This window comes from Oncorhynchus keta, chromosome 27 (assembly GCF_023373465.1).
Source record: "Oncorhynchus keta strain PuntledgeMale-10-30-2019 chromosome 27, Oket_V2, whole genome shotgun sequence".
Lineage (NCBI taxonomy): Eukaryota > Metazoa > Chordata > Actinopteri > Salmoniformes > Salmonidae > Oncorhynchus > Oncorhynchus keta.
Window position 1 is genome coordinate 4,504,216 of NC_068447.1, and position 15,341 is coordinate 4,519,556.

General features: G+C 45.7%; 1 protein-coding gene across 2 annotated transcripts in view; it reads left to right on the forward strand.

Moving 5' to 3' along the window:
• The window catches only part of LOC118382142 (uncharacterized), an 80,117-nt gene that overhangs the window by 25,757 nt on the left and 39,019 nt on the right, over positions 1-15,341 (forward strand). For both annotated transcript variants that reach the window (XM_052481299.1, XM_052481300.1), the window contains exons 4-6: positions 6,945-7,188; positions 11,887-11,950; positions 13,398-13,877. In XM_052481299.1, the coding sequence (XP_052337259.1) occupies positions 6,945-7,188; positions 11,887-11,950; positions 13,398-13,877 (788 nt within the window). The remainder of the gene's footprint in view (positions 1-6,944; positions 7,189-11,886; positions 11,951-13,397; positions 13,878-15,341) is intronic.

Here is a 15,341-nt window from a genome sequence, read left to right on the forward strand (position 1 = left end):
CTGGTTCCTCTCTAAGTTTATAATCTCAACCCGGCACAGCCAGAAGAGGACTGGCCACCCTCATAGCCTGATTCCTCTCTAGGTTTCTAATCTCCACCTGGCACAGCCAGAAGAGGACTGGCCACCTCTCATCGCATGGTTCCTCTCTAGGTTTCTAATCTCCACCTGGCACAGCCAGAAGAGGACTGGCCACCCCTCATCGCCTGGTTCCTCTCTAGGTTTCTAATCTCCACCTGGCACAGCCAGAAGAGGACTGGACACCCCTCATCGCCTGGTTCCTCTCTAGGTTTCTAATCTCCACCCGGCACAGCCAGAAGAGGACTGGACACCCCTCATCGCCTGGTTCCTCTCTAGGTTCCTCTCTAGGTTTCTAATCTCCACCTGGCACAGCCAGAAGAGGACTGGCCACCCCTCATGGCCTGGTTCCTCTCTAGGTTTCTAATCTCCACCCGGCACAGCCAGAAGAGGACTGGACACCCCTCATCGCCTGGTTCCTCTCTAGGTTCCTCTCTCGGTTTCTAATCTCCACCTGGCACAGCCAGAAGAGGACTGGCCACCCCTCATGGCCTGGTTCCTCTCTAGGTTTCTAATCTCCACCCGGCACAGCCAGAAGAGGACTGGACACCCCTCATCTCATGGTTCCTCTCTAGGTTTCTAATCTCCACCCGGCACAGCCAGAAGAGGACTGGACACCCCTCATCGCCTGGTTCCTCTCTAGGTTTCTAATCTCCACCCGGCACAGCCAGAAGAGGACTGGCCACCCCTCATCGCCTGGTTCCTCTCTAGGTTTCTAATCTCCACCTGGCACAGCCAGAAGAGGACTGGCAACCCCTCATCGCCTGGTTTCTCTCTAGGTTTCTAATTTCCACCCGGCACAGCCAGAAGAGGACTGGACACCCCTCATCGCATGGTTCCTCTCTAGGTTTCTAATCTCCACCCGGCATAGCCAGAAGAGGACTGGCCACCCCTCATAGCCTGGTTCCTCTCTAGGTTTCTAATCTCCACCTGGCACAGCCAGAAGAGGACTGGCCCACCCCTCATAGCCTGGTTCCTCTCTAGGTTTCTAATCTCCACCTGGCACAGCCAGAAGAGGACTGGCCCACCCCTCATAGCCTGGTTCCTCTCTAGGTTTCTAATCTCCACCTGGCACATCCAGAAGAGGACTGGACACCCCTCATAGCCTGGTTCCTCTCTAGGTTTCTAATCTCCACCCGGCACAGCCAGAAGAGGACTGGCCACCCCTCATAGCCTGGTTCCTCTCTAGGTTTCTAATCTCCACCTGGCACAGCCAGAAGAGGACTGGCCCACCCCTTATAGCCTGGTTCCTCTCTAGGTTTCTAATCTCCACCTGGCACAGCCAGAAGAGGACTGGCCACCCCTCATAGCCTGGTTCCTCTCTAGGTTTCTAATCTCCACCCGGCACAGCCAGAAGAGGACTGGCCACCCCTCATCGCCTGGTTCCTCTCTAGGTTTCTAATCTCCACCCGACACAGCCAGAAGAGGACTGGCCACCCCTCATCATCTGGTTCCTCTCTAGGTTTCTAATCTCAACCCGGCACAGCCAGAAGAGGACTGGCCACCCCTCATCGCCTGGTTCCTCTCTAGGTTTCTAATCTCCACCCGACACAGCCAGAAGAGGACTGGCCACCCCTCATCATCTGGTTCCTCTCTAGGTTTCTAATCTCAACCCGCACAGCCAGAAGAGGACTGGTTCGCCTGGTTCCTCTCTAGGTTTCTAATCTCCACCCGGCACAGCCAGAAGAGGACTGGCCACCCCTCATAGCCTGGTTCCTCTCTAGGTTTCTAATCTCCACCTGGCACAGCCAGAAGAGGACTGGCCACCCCTCATCGCCTGGTTCCTCTCTAGGTTTATAATCTCCACCCGGCACAGCCAGAAGAGGACTGGCCCACCCCTCATAGCCTGGTTCCTCTCTAAGTTTATAATCTCAACCCGGCATAGCCAGAAGAGGACTGGCCACCCCTCAGAGCCTGGTTCCTCTCTAGGTTTCTAATCTCCACCCGGCACAGCCAGAAGAGGACTGGCCACCTCTCATCGCCTGGTTCCTCTCTAGGTTTCTAATCTCCACCCGGCACAGCCAGAAGAGGACTGGCCACCCCTCAGAGCCTGGTTCCTCTCTAAGTTTCTAATCTCCACCCGGCACAGCCAGAAGAGGACTGGCCACCTCTCATCGCCTGGTTCCTCTCTAGGTTTCTAATCTCCACCCGGCACAGCCAGAAGAGGACTGGCCACCCCTCAGAGCCTGGTTCCTCTCTAGGTTTCTAATCTCCACCTGGCACAGCCAGAAGAGGACTGGCCACCCCTCATCGCCTGGTTCCTCTCTAGGTTTATAATCTCCACCCGGCACAGCCAGAAGAGGACTGGCCCACCCCTCATAGCCTGGTTCCTCTCTAAGTTTATAATCTCAACCCGGCACAGCCAGAAGAGGACTGGCCACCCCTCATAGCCTGATTCCTCTCTAGGTTTCTAATCTCCACCTGGCACAGCCAGAAGAGGACTGGCCACCCCTCATCGCATGGTTCCTCTCTAGGTTTCTAATCTCCACCTGGCACAGCCAGAAGAGGACTGGCCACCCCTCATCGCCTGGTTCCTCTCTAGGTTTCTAATCTCCACCTGGCACAGCCAGAAGAGGACTGGACACCCCTCATCGCCTGGTTCCTCTCTAGGTTTCTAATCTCCACCCGGCACAGCCAGAAGAGGACTGGACACCCCTCATCGCCTGGTTCCTCTCTAGGTTCCTCTCTAGGTTTCTAATCTCCACCTGGCACAGCCAGAAGAGGACTGGCCACCCCTCATGGCCTGGTTCCTCTCTAGGTTTCAAATCTCCACCCGGCACAGCCAGAAGAGGACTGGACACCCCTCATCGCCTGGTTCCTCTCTAGGTTCCTCTCTCGGTTTCTAATCTCCACCTGGCACAGCCAGAAGAGGACTGGCCACCCCTCATGGCCTGGTTCCTCTCTAAGTTTATAATCTCAACCCGGCATAGCCAGAAGAGGACTGGCCACCCCTCAGAGCCTGGTTCCTCTCTAGGTTTCTAATCTCCACCCGGCACAGCCAGAAGAGGACTGGCCACCTCTCATCGCCTGGTTCCTCTCTAGGTTTCTAATCTCCACCCGGCACAGCCAGAAGAGGACTGGCCACCCCTCAGAGCCTGGTTCCTCTCTAAGTTTCTAATCTCCACCCGGCACAGCCAGAAGAGGACTGGCCACCTCTCATCGCCTGGTTCCTCTCTAGGTTTCTAATCTCCACCCGGCACAGCCAGAAGAGGACTGGCCACCCCTCAGAGCCTGGTTCCTCTCTAGGTTTCTAATCTCCACCTGGCACAGCCAGAAGAGGACTGGCCACCCCTCATCGCCTGGTTCCTCTCTAGGTTTATAATCTCCACCCGGCACAGCCAGAAGAGGACTGGCCCACCCCTCATAGCCTGGTTCCTCTCTAAGTTTATAATCTCAACCCGGCACAGCCAGAAGAGGACTGGCCACCCCTCATAGCCTGATTCCTCTCTAGGTTTCTAATCTCCACCTGGCACAGCCAGAAGAGGACTGGCCACCTCTCATCGCATGGTTCCTCTCTAGGTTTCTAATCTCCACCTGGCACAGCCAGAAGAGGACTGGCCACCCCTCATCGCCTGGTTCCTCTCTAGGTTTCTAATCTCCACCTGGCACAGCCAGAAGAGGACTGGACACCCCTCATCGCCTGGTTCCTCTCTAGGTTTCTAATCTCCACCCGGCACAGCCAGAAGAGGACTGGACACCCCTCATCGCCTGGTTCCTCTCTAGGTTCCTCTCTAGGTTTCTAATCTCCACCTGGCACAGCCAGAAGAGGACTGGCCACCCCTCATGGCCTGGTTCCTCTCTAGGTTTCAAATCTCCACCCGGCACAGCCAGAAGAGGACTGGACACCCCTCATCGCCTGGTTCCTCTCTAGGTTCCTCTCTCGGTTTCTAATCTCCACCTGGCACAGCCAGAAGAGGACTGGCCACCCCTCATGGCCTGGTTCCTCTCTAGGTTTCTAATCTCCACCCGGCACAGCCAGAAGAGGACTGGACACCCCTCATCTCATGGTTCCTCTCTAGGTTTCTAATCTCCACCCGGCACAGCCAGAAGAGGACTGGACACCCCTCATCGCCTGGTTCCTCTCTAGGTTTCTAATCTCCACCCGGCACAGCCAGAAGAGGACTGGCCACCCCTCATCGCCTGGTTCCTCTCTAGGTTTCTAATCTCCACCTGGCACAGCCAGAAGAGGACTGGCAACCAACCTCATCGCCTGGTTTCTCTCTAGGTTTCTAATTTCCACCCGGCACAGCCAGAAGAGGACTGGACACCCCTCATCGCATGGTTCCTCTCTAGGTTTCTAATCTCCACCCGGCATAGCCAGAAGAGGACTGGCCACCCCTCATAGCCTGGTTCCTCTCTAGGTTTCTAATCTCCACCTGGCACAGCCAGAAGAGGACTGGCCCACCCCTCATAGCCTGGTTCCTCTCTAGGTTTCTAATCTCCACCTGGCACAGCCAGAAGAGGACTGGCCCACCCCTCATAGCCTGGTTCCTCTCTAGGTTTCTAATCTCCACCTGGCACATCCAGAAGAGGACTGGACACCCCTCATAGCCTGGTTCCTCTCTAGGTTTCTAATCTCCACCCGGCACAGCCAGAAGAGGACTGGCCACCCCTCATAGCCTGGTTCCTCTCTAGGTTTCTAATCTCCACCTGGCACAGCCAGAAGAGGACTGGCCCACCCCTTATAGCCTGGTTCCTCTCTAGGTTTCTAATCTCCACCTGGCACAGCCAGAAGAGGACTGGCCACCCCTCATAGCCTGGTTCCTCTCTAGGTTTCTAATCTCCACCCGGCACAGCCAGAAGAGGACTGGCCACCCCTCATCGCCTGGTTCCTCTCTAGGTTTCTAATCTCCACCCGACACAGCCAGAAGAGGACTGGCCACCCCTCATCATCTGGTTCCTCTCTAGGTTTCTAATCTCAACCCGGCACAGCCAGAAGAGGACTGGCCACCCCTCATAGCCTGGTTCCTCTCTAGGTTTCTAATCTCCACCCCTCATAGCCTGGTTCCTCTCTAGTTTTCTAATCTCCACCCGGCACAGCCAGAAGAGGACTGGCCACCCCTCATAGCCTGGTTCCTCTCTAGGTTTCTAATCTCCACCCCTCATAGCCTGGTTCCTCTCTAGTTTTCTAATCTCCACCCGGCACAGCCAGAAGAGGACTGGCCATCCCTCATAGCCTGGTTCCTCTCTAGGTTTCTAAACTCCACCCGGCACATCCAGAAGAGGACTGGCCACCCCTCATAGCCTGGTTCCTCTCTAGGTTTCTAATCTCCACCCGGCACATCTAGAAGAGGACTGGCCATCCCTCATAGCCTGGTTCCTCTCTAGGTTTCTAAACTCCACCCGGCACATCCAGAAGAGGACTGGCCACCCCTCATAGCCTGGTTCCTCTCTAGGTTTCTAATCTCCACCTGGCACAGCCAGAAGAGGACTGGCCACCCCTCATCGCATGGTTCCTCTCTAGGTTTCTAATCTCCACCCGGCACAGCCAGAAGAGGACTGGCCACCCCTCATCGCATGGTTCCTCTCTAGGTTTCTAATCTCCACCCGGCACAGCCAGAAGAGGACTGGCCACCCCTCATAGCCTGGTTCCTCTCTAGGTTTCTAATCTCTACCCGGCACAGCCAGAAGAGGACTGGCCACCCCTCATCGCCTGGTTCCTCTCTAGGTTTCTAATCTCCACCTGGCACAGCCAGAAGAGGACAGGCCACCCCTCATAGCCTGGTTCCTCTCTAGGTTTCTAATCTCCACCCCTCATAGCCTGGTTCCTCTCTAGGTTTCTAATCTCCACCCGGCACATCTAGAAGAGGACTGGCCATCCCTCATAGCCTGGTTCCTCTCTAGGTTTCTAAACTCCACCCGGCACATCCAGAAGAGGACTGGCCACCCCTCATAGCCTGGTTCCTCTCTAGGTTTCTAATCTCCACCCGGCACATCTAGAAGAGGACTGGCCATCCCTCATAGCCTGGTTCCTCTCTAGGTTTCTAAACTCCACCCGGCACATCCAGAAGAGGACTGGCCACCCCTCATAGCCTGGTTCCTCTCTAGGTTTCTAATCTCAACCCGGCACAGCCAGAAGAGGACTGGCCACCCCTCATAGCCTGGTTCCTCTCTAGGTTTCTAAACTCCACCCGGCACATCCAGAAGAGGACTGGCCACCCCTCATAGCCTGGTTCCTCTCTAGGTTTCTAATCTCCACCCGGCACATCTAGAAGAGGACTGGCCATCCCTCATAGCCTGGTTCCTCTCTAGGTTTCTAAACTCCACCCGGCACATCCAGAAGAGGACTGGCCACCCCTCATAGCCTGGTTCCTCTCTAGGTTTCTAATCTCAACCCGGCACAGCCAGAAGAGGACTGGCCACCCCTCATAGCCTGGTTCCTCTCTAGGTTTCTAATCTCAACCCGGCACAGCCAGAAGAGGACTGGCCACCCCTCATAGCCTGGTTCCTCTCTAGGTTTATAATCTCAACCTGGCACAGCCAGAAGAGGACTGGCCACCCCTCATAGCCTGGTTCCTCTCTAGGTTTCTTCCTCAGTTTTGGCCTTTCTAGGGAGTTTTTCCTAGCCACCGTGCTTCTACACCTGCATTGCTTGCTGTTTTGGGGTTTTAGGCTGGGTTTCTGCACAGCACTTTGAGACATCAGCTGATGTTAGCTGATGTTAGAAGGGCTATATAAATTGATTTGATGATATGAGAGAAAAGTGCTGCCTATGGTTCGAACACAAAGTGCAACAGCCAATCAGATCAGATGTGCGGTTCACAGTTCTTAGTTTCATGTGTTTGTGTATCAGTCGGGTACATAATCTCATTAACTCCTCTCTTCCTCCTCTTCCTCCTCTTCCTCCTCTTCCTCCTCTTCCCTCTCAGATGGTCTCTGATGCGCTATAATGGTAACTCCCTCCCCACCTCCTCCTCCATGGTCCACCATCGGAGTGACCTCTCCACCTCCACCCTGCCCATCTCCCTGTCCCAGCCGGAGGTGGGCACCGCCACCACTCCTGGTGCCCCCTGCCAGCGGCCTCCCGTGCCCCAGACGTCCCTCATGGCCGGCCCGCATACGGAGGTCCCCCCTTGCGGTTTCAACGGCTGCCCCGCAAGCGCCCACCCCCGGGTGAGCCACAGCCCGACCAGCGAGGGTGTACCTGTAGGGTCTGGAGGAGGGGAGCTGCTCCCTGTGCCCCTGGGGAGGAGTGAGGGGGGCGGGATGGGGTTCAGTGTGACGGCGGGGGGGAAGGGGGGGCAGCTGGCCCTGGTGAAGAGGGTCTGGGACAGAAGGCAGTGCTCCTCCCTGCAGACAGGGGATGCTATAGTGAAGATCGATGGAGCTGACGTGCAGAGTCTCAGCTTCGCTCAGGTACAGAAGGACTGGCTTCGGAGACAGCTCTACGGTTACAGATCGTCATTTGGTTTGGTTATGAGGTTGATTGTCATTTATTTCAGCAACCCTCAATAGTAATCATCAATCTCTGGAGTAAGTTTATTCTGACAACATTGAGTAATCTTATTGGCATTTGGAATGACACAGAAAGACAGAAGAGTTGTAAGGTTTACTAGATGACATGAAGTTGTAAGGTTTACTAGATGACAGGAAGTTGTAATGTTTACTAGATGACAGGAAGTTGTAATGTTTACTAGATGACAGGAAGTTGTAAGGTTTACTAGATGACAGGAAGTTGTAATGTTTACTAGATGACAGGAAGTTGTAATGTTTACTAGATGACAGGAAGTTGTAAGATTTACTAGATGACGTGAAGTTGTAAGGTTTACTAGATGACAGGAAGTTGTAAGGTTTACTAGATGACATGAAGTTGTAAGGTTTACTAGATGACAGGAAGTTGTAAGGTTTACTAGATGACAGGAAGTTGTAAGGTTTACTAGATGACAGGAAGTTGTAAGGTTTACTAGATGACAGGAAGTTGTAAGGTTTACTAGATGACATGAAGTTGTAAGGTTTACTAGATGACATGAAGTTGTAAGGTTTACGAGATGACAGGAAGTTGTAAGGTTTACTAGATGACAGGAAGTTGTAAGGTTTACTAGATGACAGGAAGTTGTAAGGTTTACTAGATGACAGGAAGTTGTAAGGTTTACTAGATGACAGGAAGTTGTAAGGTTTACTAGAGATTGTAAGGTTTACTAGATGACAGGAAGTTGTAAGGTTTACTAGATGACAGGAAGTTGTAAGGTTTACTAGATGACAGGAAGTTGTAAGGTTTACTAGATGACAGGAAGTTGTAAGGTTTACTAGATGACAGGAAGTTGTAAGGTTTACTAGAGACATGAAGTTGTAAGGTTTACTAGATGACAGGAAGTTGTAAGGTTTACTAGATGACAGGAAGTTGTAAGGTTTACTAGATGACAGGAAGTTGTAAGGTTTACTAGATGACAGGAAGTTGTAAGGTTTACTAGATGACAGGAAGTTGTAAGGTTTACTAGATGACAGGAAGTTGTAAGGTTTACTAGATGACAGGAAGTTGTAAGGTTTACTAGATGACAGGAAGTTGTAAGGTTTACTAGATGACAGGAAGTTGTAAGGTTTACTAGATGACAGGAAGTTGTAAGGTTTACTAGATGACAGGAAGTTGTAAGGTTTACTAGATGACAGGAAGTTGTAAGGTTTACTAGATGACAGGAAGTTGTAAGGTTTACTAGATGACATGAAGTTGTAAGGTTTACTAGATGACATGAAGTTGTAAGGTTTACTAGATGACAGGAAGTTGTAAGGTTTACTAGATGACATGAAGTTGTAAGGTTTACTAGATGACATGAAGTTGTAAGGTTTACTAGATGACAGGAAGTTGTAAGGTTTACTAGATGACATGAAGTTGTAAGGTTTACTAGATGACATGAAGTTGTAAGGTTTACTAGATGACATGAAGTTGTAAGGTTTACTAGATGACAGGAAGTTGTAAGGTTTACTAGATGACAGGAAGTTGTAAGGTTTACTAGATGACATGAAGTTGTAAGGTTTACTAGATGACAGGAAGTTGTAAGGTTTACTAGATGACAGGAAGTTGTAAGGTTTACTAGATGACAGGAAGTTGTAAGGTTTACTAGATGACATGAAGTTGTAAGGTTTACTAGATGACATGAAGTTGTAAGGTTTACGAGATGACAGGAAGTTGTAAGGTTTACTAGATGACAGGAAGTTGTAAGGTTTACTAGATGACAGGAAGTTGTAAGGTTTACCAGATGACAGGAAGTTGTAAGGTTTACCAGATGACAGGAAGTTGTAAGGTTTACTAGATGACAGGAAGTTGTAAGGTTTACTAGATGACAGGAAGTTGTAAGGTTTACTAGATGACAGGAAGTTGTAAGGTTTACTAGATGACAGGAAGTTGTAAGGTTTACTAGATGACAGGAAGTTGTAAGGTTTACTAGATGACATGAAGTTGTAAGGTTTACTAGATGACATGAAGTTGTAAGGTTTACGAGATGACAGGAAGTTGTAAGGTTTACTAGATGACAGGAAGTTGTAAGGTTTACTAGATGACAGGAAGTTGTAAGGTTTACCAGATGACAGGAAGTTGTAAGGTTTACCAGATGACAGGAAGTTGTAAGGTTTACTAGATGACAGGAAGTTGTAAGGTTTACTAGATGACAGGAAGTTGTAAGGTTTACTAGATGACAGGAAGTTGTAAGGTTTACTAGATGACAGGAAGTTGTAAGGTTTACCAGATGACAGGAAGTTGTAAGGTTTACTAGATGACAGGAAGTTGTAAGGTTTACTAGATGACATGAAGTTGTAAGGTTTACTAGATGACATGAAGTTGTAAGGTTTACCAGATGACAGGAAGTTGTAAGGTTTACCAGATGACAGGAAGTTGTAAGGTTTACTAGATGACAGGAAGTTGTAAGGTTTACTAGATGTTAGAATACCTTCATGTGATGTGTCCCTTTAGTGTGAGATGTAAATTAACCAATATGTTGACCTGTTTAATAATGTTGACCTGTTTAATAATGTTGACCTGTGTTAATGTTGACCTGTATAATAATGTTGACCTGTTTAATAATGTTGACCTGTGTTAATGTTGACCTGTATAATAATGTTGACCTGTTTAATAATGTTGACCTGTGTTAATGTTGACCTGTATAATAATGTTGACCTGTATGATAATGTTGACCTGTTTAATAATGTTGACCTATATAATAATGTTGACCTTTATAATAATGTTGACCTATATAATAATGTTGACCTTTATAATAATGTTGACCTGTATGATAATGTTGACCTGTAGGATAATGTTGACCTGTATAATAATGTTGACCTGTAGGATAATGTTGACCTGTATAATAATGTTGACCTGTATGATAATGTTGACCTGTTTAATAATGTTGGCCTGTATAATAATGTTGACCTTTATAATAATGTTGACCTGTTTAATAATGTTGGCCTGTATAATAATGTTGACCTTTATAATAATGTTGACCTGTATAATAATGTTGACCTGTATAATAATGTTGACCTGTATAATAATGTTGACCTGTATGATAATGTTGACCTGTATAATAATGTTGACCTGTTTAATAATGTTGACCTGTATAATAATGTTGACCTGTATAATAATGTTGACCTTTATAATAATGTTGACCTGTATAATAATGTTGACCTGTATAATAATGTTGACCTGTTTAATAATGTTGACCTGTATAATAATGTTGACCTGTTTAATAATGTTGACCTGTATAATAATGTTGACCTGTGTTAATGTTGACCTGTATAATAATGTTGACCTGTATAATAATGTTGACCTGTGTTAATGTTGACCTGTATAATAATGTCGACCTGTATAATAATGTTGACCTGTTTAATAATGTTGACCTGTATAATAATGTTGACCTGTGTTAATGTTGACCTGTATAATAATGTTGACCTTTATAATAATGTTGACCTGTATAATAATGTTGACCTCTATAATAATGTTGACCTGTATAATAATGTTGACCTTTATAATAATGTTGACCTGTATAATAATGTTGACCTCTATAATAATGTTGACCTGTTTAATAATGTTGACCTGTATAATAATGTTGACCTTTATAATAATGTTGACCTGTATAATAATGTTGACCTCTATAATAATGTTGACCTGTATAATAATGTTGACCTGTATAATAATGTTGACCTGTATAATAATGTTGACCTGTATAATAATGTTGACCTGTATAATAATGTTGACCTATATAATAATGTCGACCTGTATAATAATGTTGACCTGTATAATAATGTTGACCTATATAATAATGTTGACCTGTATAATAATGTTGACCTGTATAATAATGTTGACCTTTATAATAATGTTGACCTGTATAATAATGTCGACCTGTATAATAATGTTGACCTGTATAATAATGTTGACCTATATAATAATGTTGACCTGTATAATAATGTTGACCTGTATAATAATGTTGACCTTTATAATAATGTCGACCTGTATAATAATGTTGACCTGTATAATAATGTTGACCTATATAATAATGTTGACCTGTATGATAATGTTGACCTCTATAATAATGTTGACCTTTATAATAATGTAGACCTGTTTAATAATGTTGACCGGTATGATAATGTTGACCTGTATAATAATGTCGACCTGTATAATAATGTCGACCTGTATAATAATGTTGACCTGTATAATAATGGCGACCTGTATGATAATGTTGGCCTGTATGATAATGTTGACCTATATAATAATGTCGACCTGTATGATAATGTTGACCTGTATGATAATGTTGACCTATATAATAATGTTGACCTGTATGATAATGTTGACCTGTATAATAATGTTGCCCTGTTTTAACATTGAAGATGCAGAGGGTCCTTCAAGAGCGCATCAAGCAGGGAGAAGTAATGCTGTTGGTTGACAGAGGAGGTGAGCACATTATCCTGTATAAATAATATTACTATTACGACCAAAAATACACTGTATTTACCAATATAAATACTAGTAATACTAATATTACTACTACTACTACCACAAATACACTAATATTACTACTACAAGTACACTATATTTACCTACTGTATATAAATACTGGTAATACTACTGCTGTTGATAGCCTTGGTGCAGTACCCTCATCCAGATTTTCTTCCTTTTTAAATACTCTTAATGAACATCTAGCTCCAGTACTTTAGGTTGAAATACTCTTAATGTGACTTCAGTACTTCAGGTTGAAATACTCTTAATGTGACTTCAGTACTTTAGGTTGAAATACTGTTTGTGACTTCAACACGTTAGGTTGAAATACTCTTAATGTGACTTCAGTACTTCAGGTTGAAATACTCTTAATGTGACTTCAGTACTTTAGGTTTACATACTCTTAAGGAGAAGTGTATCTATAATTCCATATATAACACTTGTATTTTCATCAACATCTATAATGAGTATTTCTGTAAAATGATGTGGCTCTCTGCAAAACCATTAGATGTTTTTGGAACTACTGAACATAACGCTCCAATGTTTACTGAGATGTTTGGATATAAATATGAACTTTATCGAACAAAACATACATGTATTGTGTAACATGAAGTCCTATGAGTGTCATCTGATGAAGATCATCAAAGGTTAGTGATTCATTTTATCTCTATTTGTGCTTTTTGTGTCTCATCTCTTTGGTTGGAAAAATGGCTGTGTTTTTCTGGGACTTGGCGGTGACCTAACATAATTGATTGTGGTGCTTTCGCTGTAAAGCCTATTTGAAATCGGACACTGTGGTGGGATTAACAACAAGTTTACCTTTAAAACCGTATAAGATACTTCTATGTTTCGAGGAATTTTAATGAAGAGATTTCTGTTGTTTTGAATTTGTCGCCCTGCACTTTCACTGGCTGTTGTCATAGCGATCCCGTTAAACGGAATTTCAGCCCTAAGAAGTTTTTACAAGTAACTTCAGTACTTTAGGTTTAAATACTCTTAACGTAACTTCAGTACCTGGGGAACAATACGAGAAGTAGTGTTGAGGATCCTCCCATTGAAGCAGGAACCACTTTAGCTTCCAGACCAGGTTACTGTGTACAAAGTACAGGATGGATTCACCTCAGAGATTTAGTTCTCTCTGTGTTGGGTTCATTAATGACTTTTTAATGTGGTGAGTAGATGAACTGCACTGCTGTCTTATTATTCAAAACAGTGGAACGTTAGTATGTAACACACAAATGAAAACAACACTAGGTATAATGCCTATTGCCTAATGTTGGGACAATAAAGCTTTTTGAATCTATAATGTTGCTGTTGGAAATGGTAAATCATTATTGTTATGGCTAAGGTATTTTCTCTTCTCTCTTTCTCTTTGTCTCTCTCTTTGTCTCTCTCTCTCCAGGGTCCTTCCTCTCTCCTGTCTCCCCTAACCTCTACAAACCCTTCCCCTCTCCGCTTGGCCCCTCTTCCCTCTCTCACGGCCTCCCATCCCCATCCGACTTGCCTTCCACCGCCACCTCAGATGCCTTGATGCCCCTGCACCTCCCCCCCAGCCACAGTGGCCTCGCCCCAGCCTCACCCTCCACTGAACTCCCCTCCTTGGTCCAGAGTACCTCCTTCCTGGACTCAGTCCCGGTAACCATCACCCTGGAGCCCAGGGACTGGCTAGGGATGGAGGAGGGTGGTGACCCTGGGCCTCCAGCCATGCCCCCTGGAGGTGGGGGAAAAGGGAGGTTGGGGCTGGGGGCCATGGCCAAGGGCCCGGTGGACGGTAGAGGGGGAAGGGCCCGGGTGTCAGTCATGGGTCAGGAGGTGGAGCTACGGAGACGGCCAGGGGAGGGGTTTGGCTTTGTCATCGCCTCACAGGACTTCGCCAATGGGGGTGAGTCGTTTATTGTCTATAACCTATTGCCCCTCTGTCCATATAATATTATTGATTATGATCTAAAAGGCTAAACTGATCCCAGATCAGAACTCCTTCTCTGTGGCGCTTTGAGACCGGTCTAGATATCCCCCCTCATCATATGTGGTCCCCCTGAAGCTCTTTCCCTTCTTCTTCCTCTGTGGTTTTATTCATATAGAAGCACAGAATGCATTGTACTCATTTCCCTTCAGTGTAATCGTGTTAGCTTGTACCGAAGTGATCTGGTAACTCTTTTCCCCCATCTGTGTAATGTAACTGTGAAATTGAGGTCAACATATGTTAATGTATCTTTTGATGAAAGATCCACTTACAGTAAATGCTGTACAGGAACACAATATATGATTGATTTTTTGGGGGTAAATTCTGACCAGGAACAGAATGATATAGGATCAATTAACAGTCAGTTCTGTACAGAAACACAGAGTGATATATATGATCGATTTACAGTAGATACTGTAGGTACAGAAATACAGAATCATATGAAAATGTTATTGATTGATATTCTGTTCAACAGTATCTTGATTCTAGGTATTGATCTATATTCTGTTCAGCAGTATTTAGATTCTAGGTATTGATCGATATTCTCTTCAACAGTATCTTGATTCTAGGTATTGATCTATATTCTGATCAACAGTATTTAGATTCTAGGTATTGATCTATATTCTGTTCAGCAGTATTTAGATTCTAGGTATTGATCGATATTCTCTTCAACAGTATCTTGATTCTAGGTATTGATTGATATTCTGATCAACAGTATTTAGATTCTAGGTATTGATCGATATTCTCTTCAACAGTATCTTGATTCTAGGTATTGATCGATATTCTGTTCAACAGTATTTAGATTCTAGGTATTGATCGATATTCTGTTCAACAGTATCTTGATTCTAGGTATTGATCGATATTCTGATCAACAGTATTTAGATTCTAGGTATTGATCTATATTCTGTTCAACAGTATTTAGATTCTAGGTATTGATCTATATTCTGATCAACAGTATTTAGATTCTAGGTATTGATCGATATTCTGATCAACAGTATTTAGATTCTAGGTATTGATAGATTGATCAGTTTCATCAAAACATATGAAGACCACCAGGCTTGATTGAGATGTTTTATCTTGTAGTAATGTTGGTGCCTGCTTGAATTTCCTGAAATCTTTATTTTAGCAATACATAAAATATATATTTCATAATTTTTTGTTAAGGTCAGTAGGTGTCCAACGTAACAACAGGTGTGTTGTGTGTCAACAGGTGTGTTGTGTGTCAACAGGTGTGTTGTGTGTCAACAGGTGTGCTGTGTGTCAACAGGTGTGTTGTGTGTCAACAGGTGTGTCGTGTGTCAACAGGTGTGTCGTGTGTCAACAGGTGTGTCGTGTGTCAACAGGCGTGTTGTGTGTCAACAGGTGTGCTGTGTGTCAACAGGT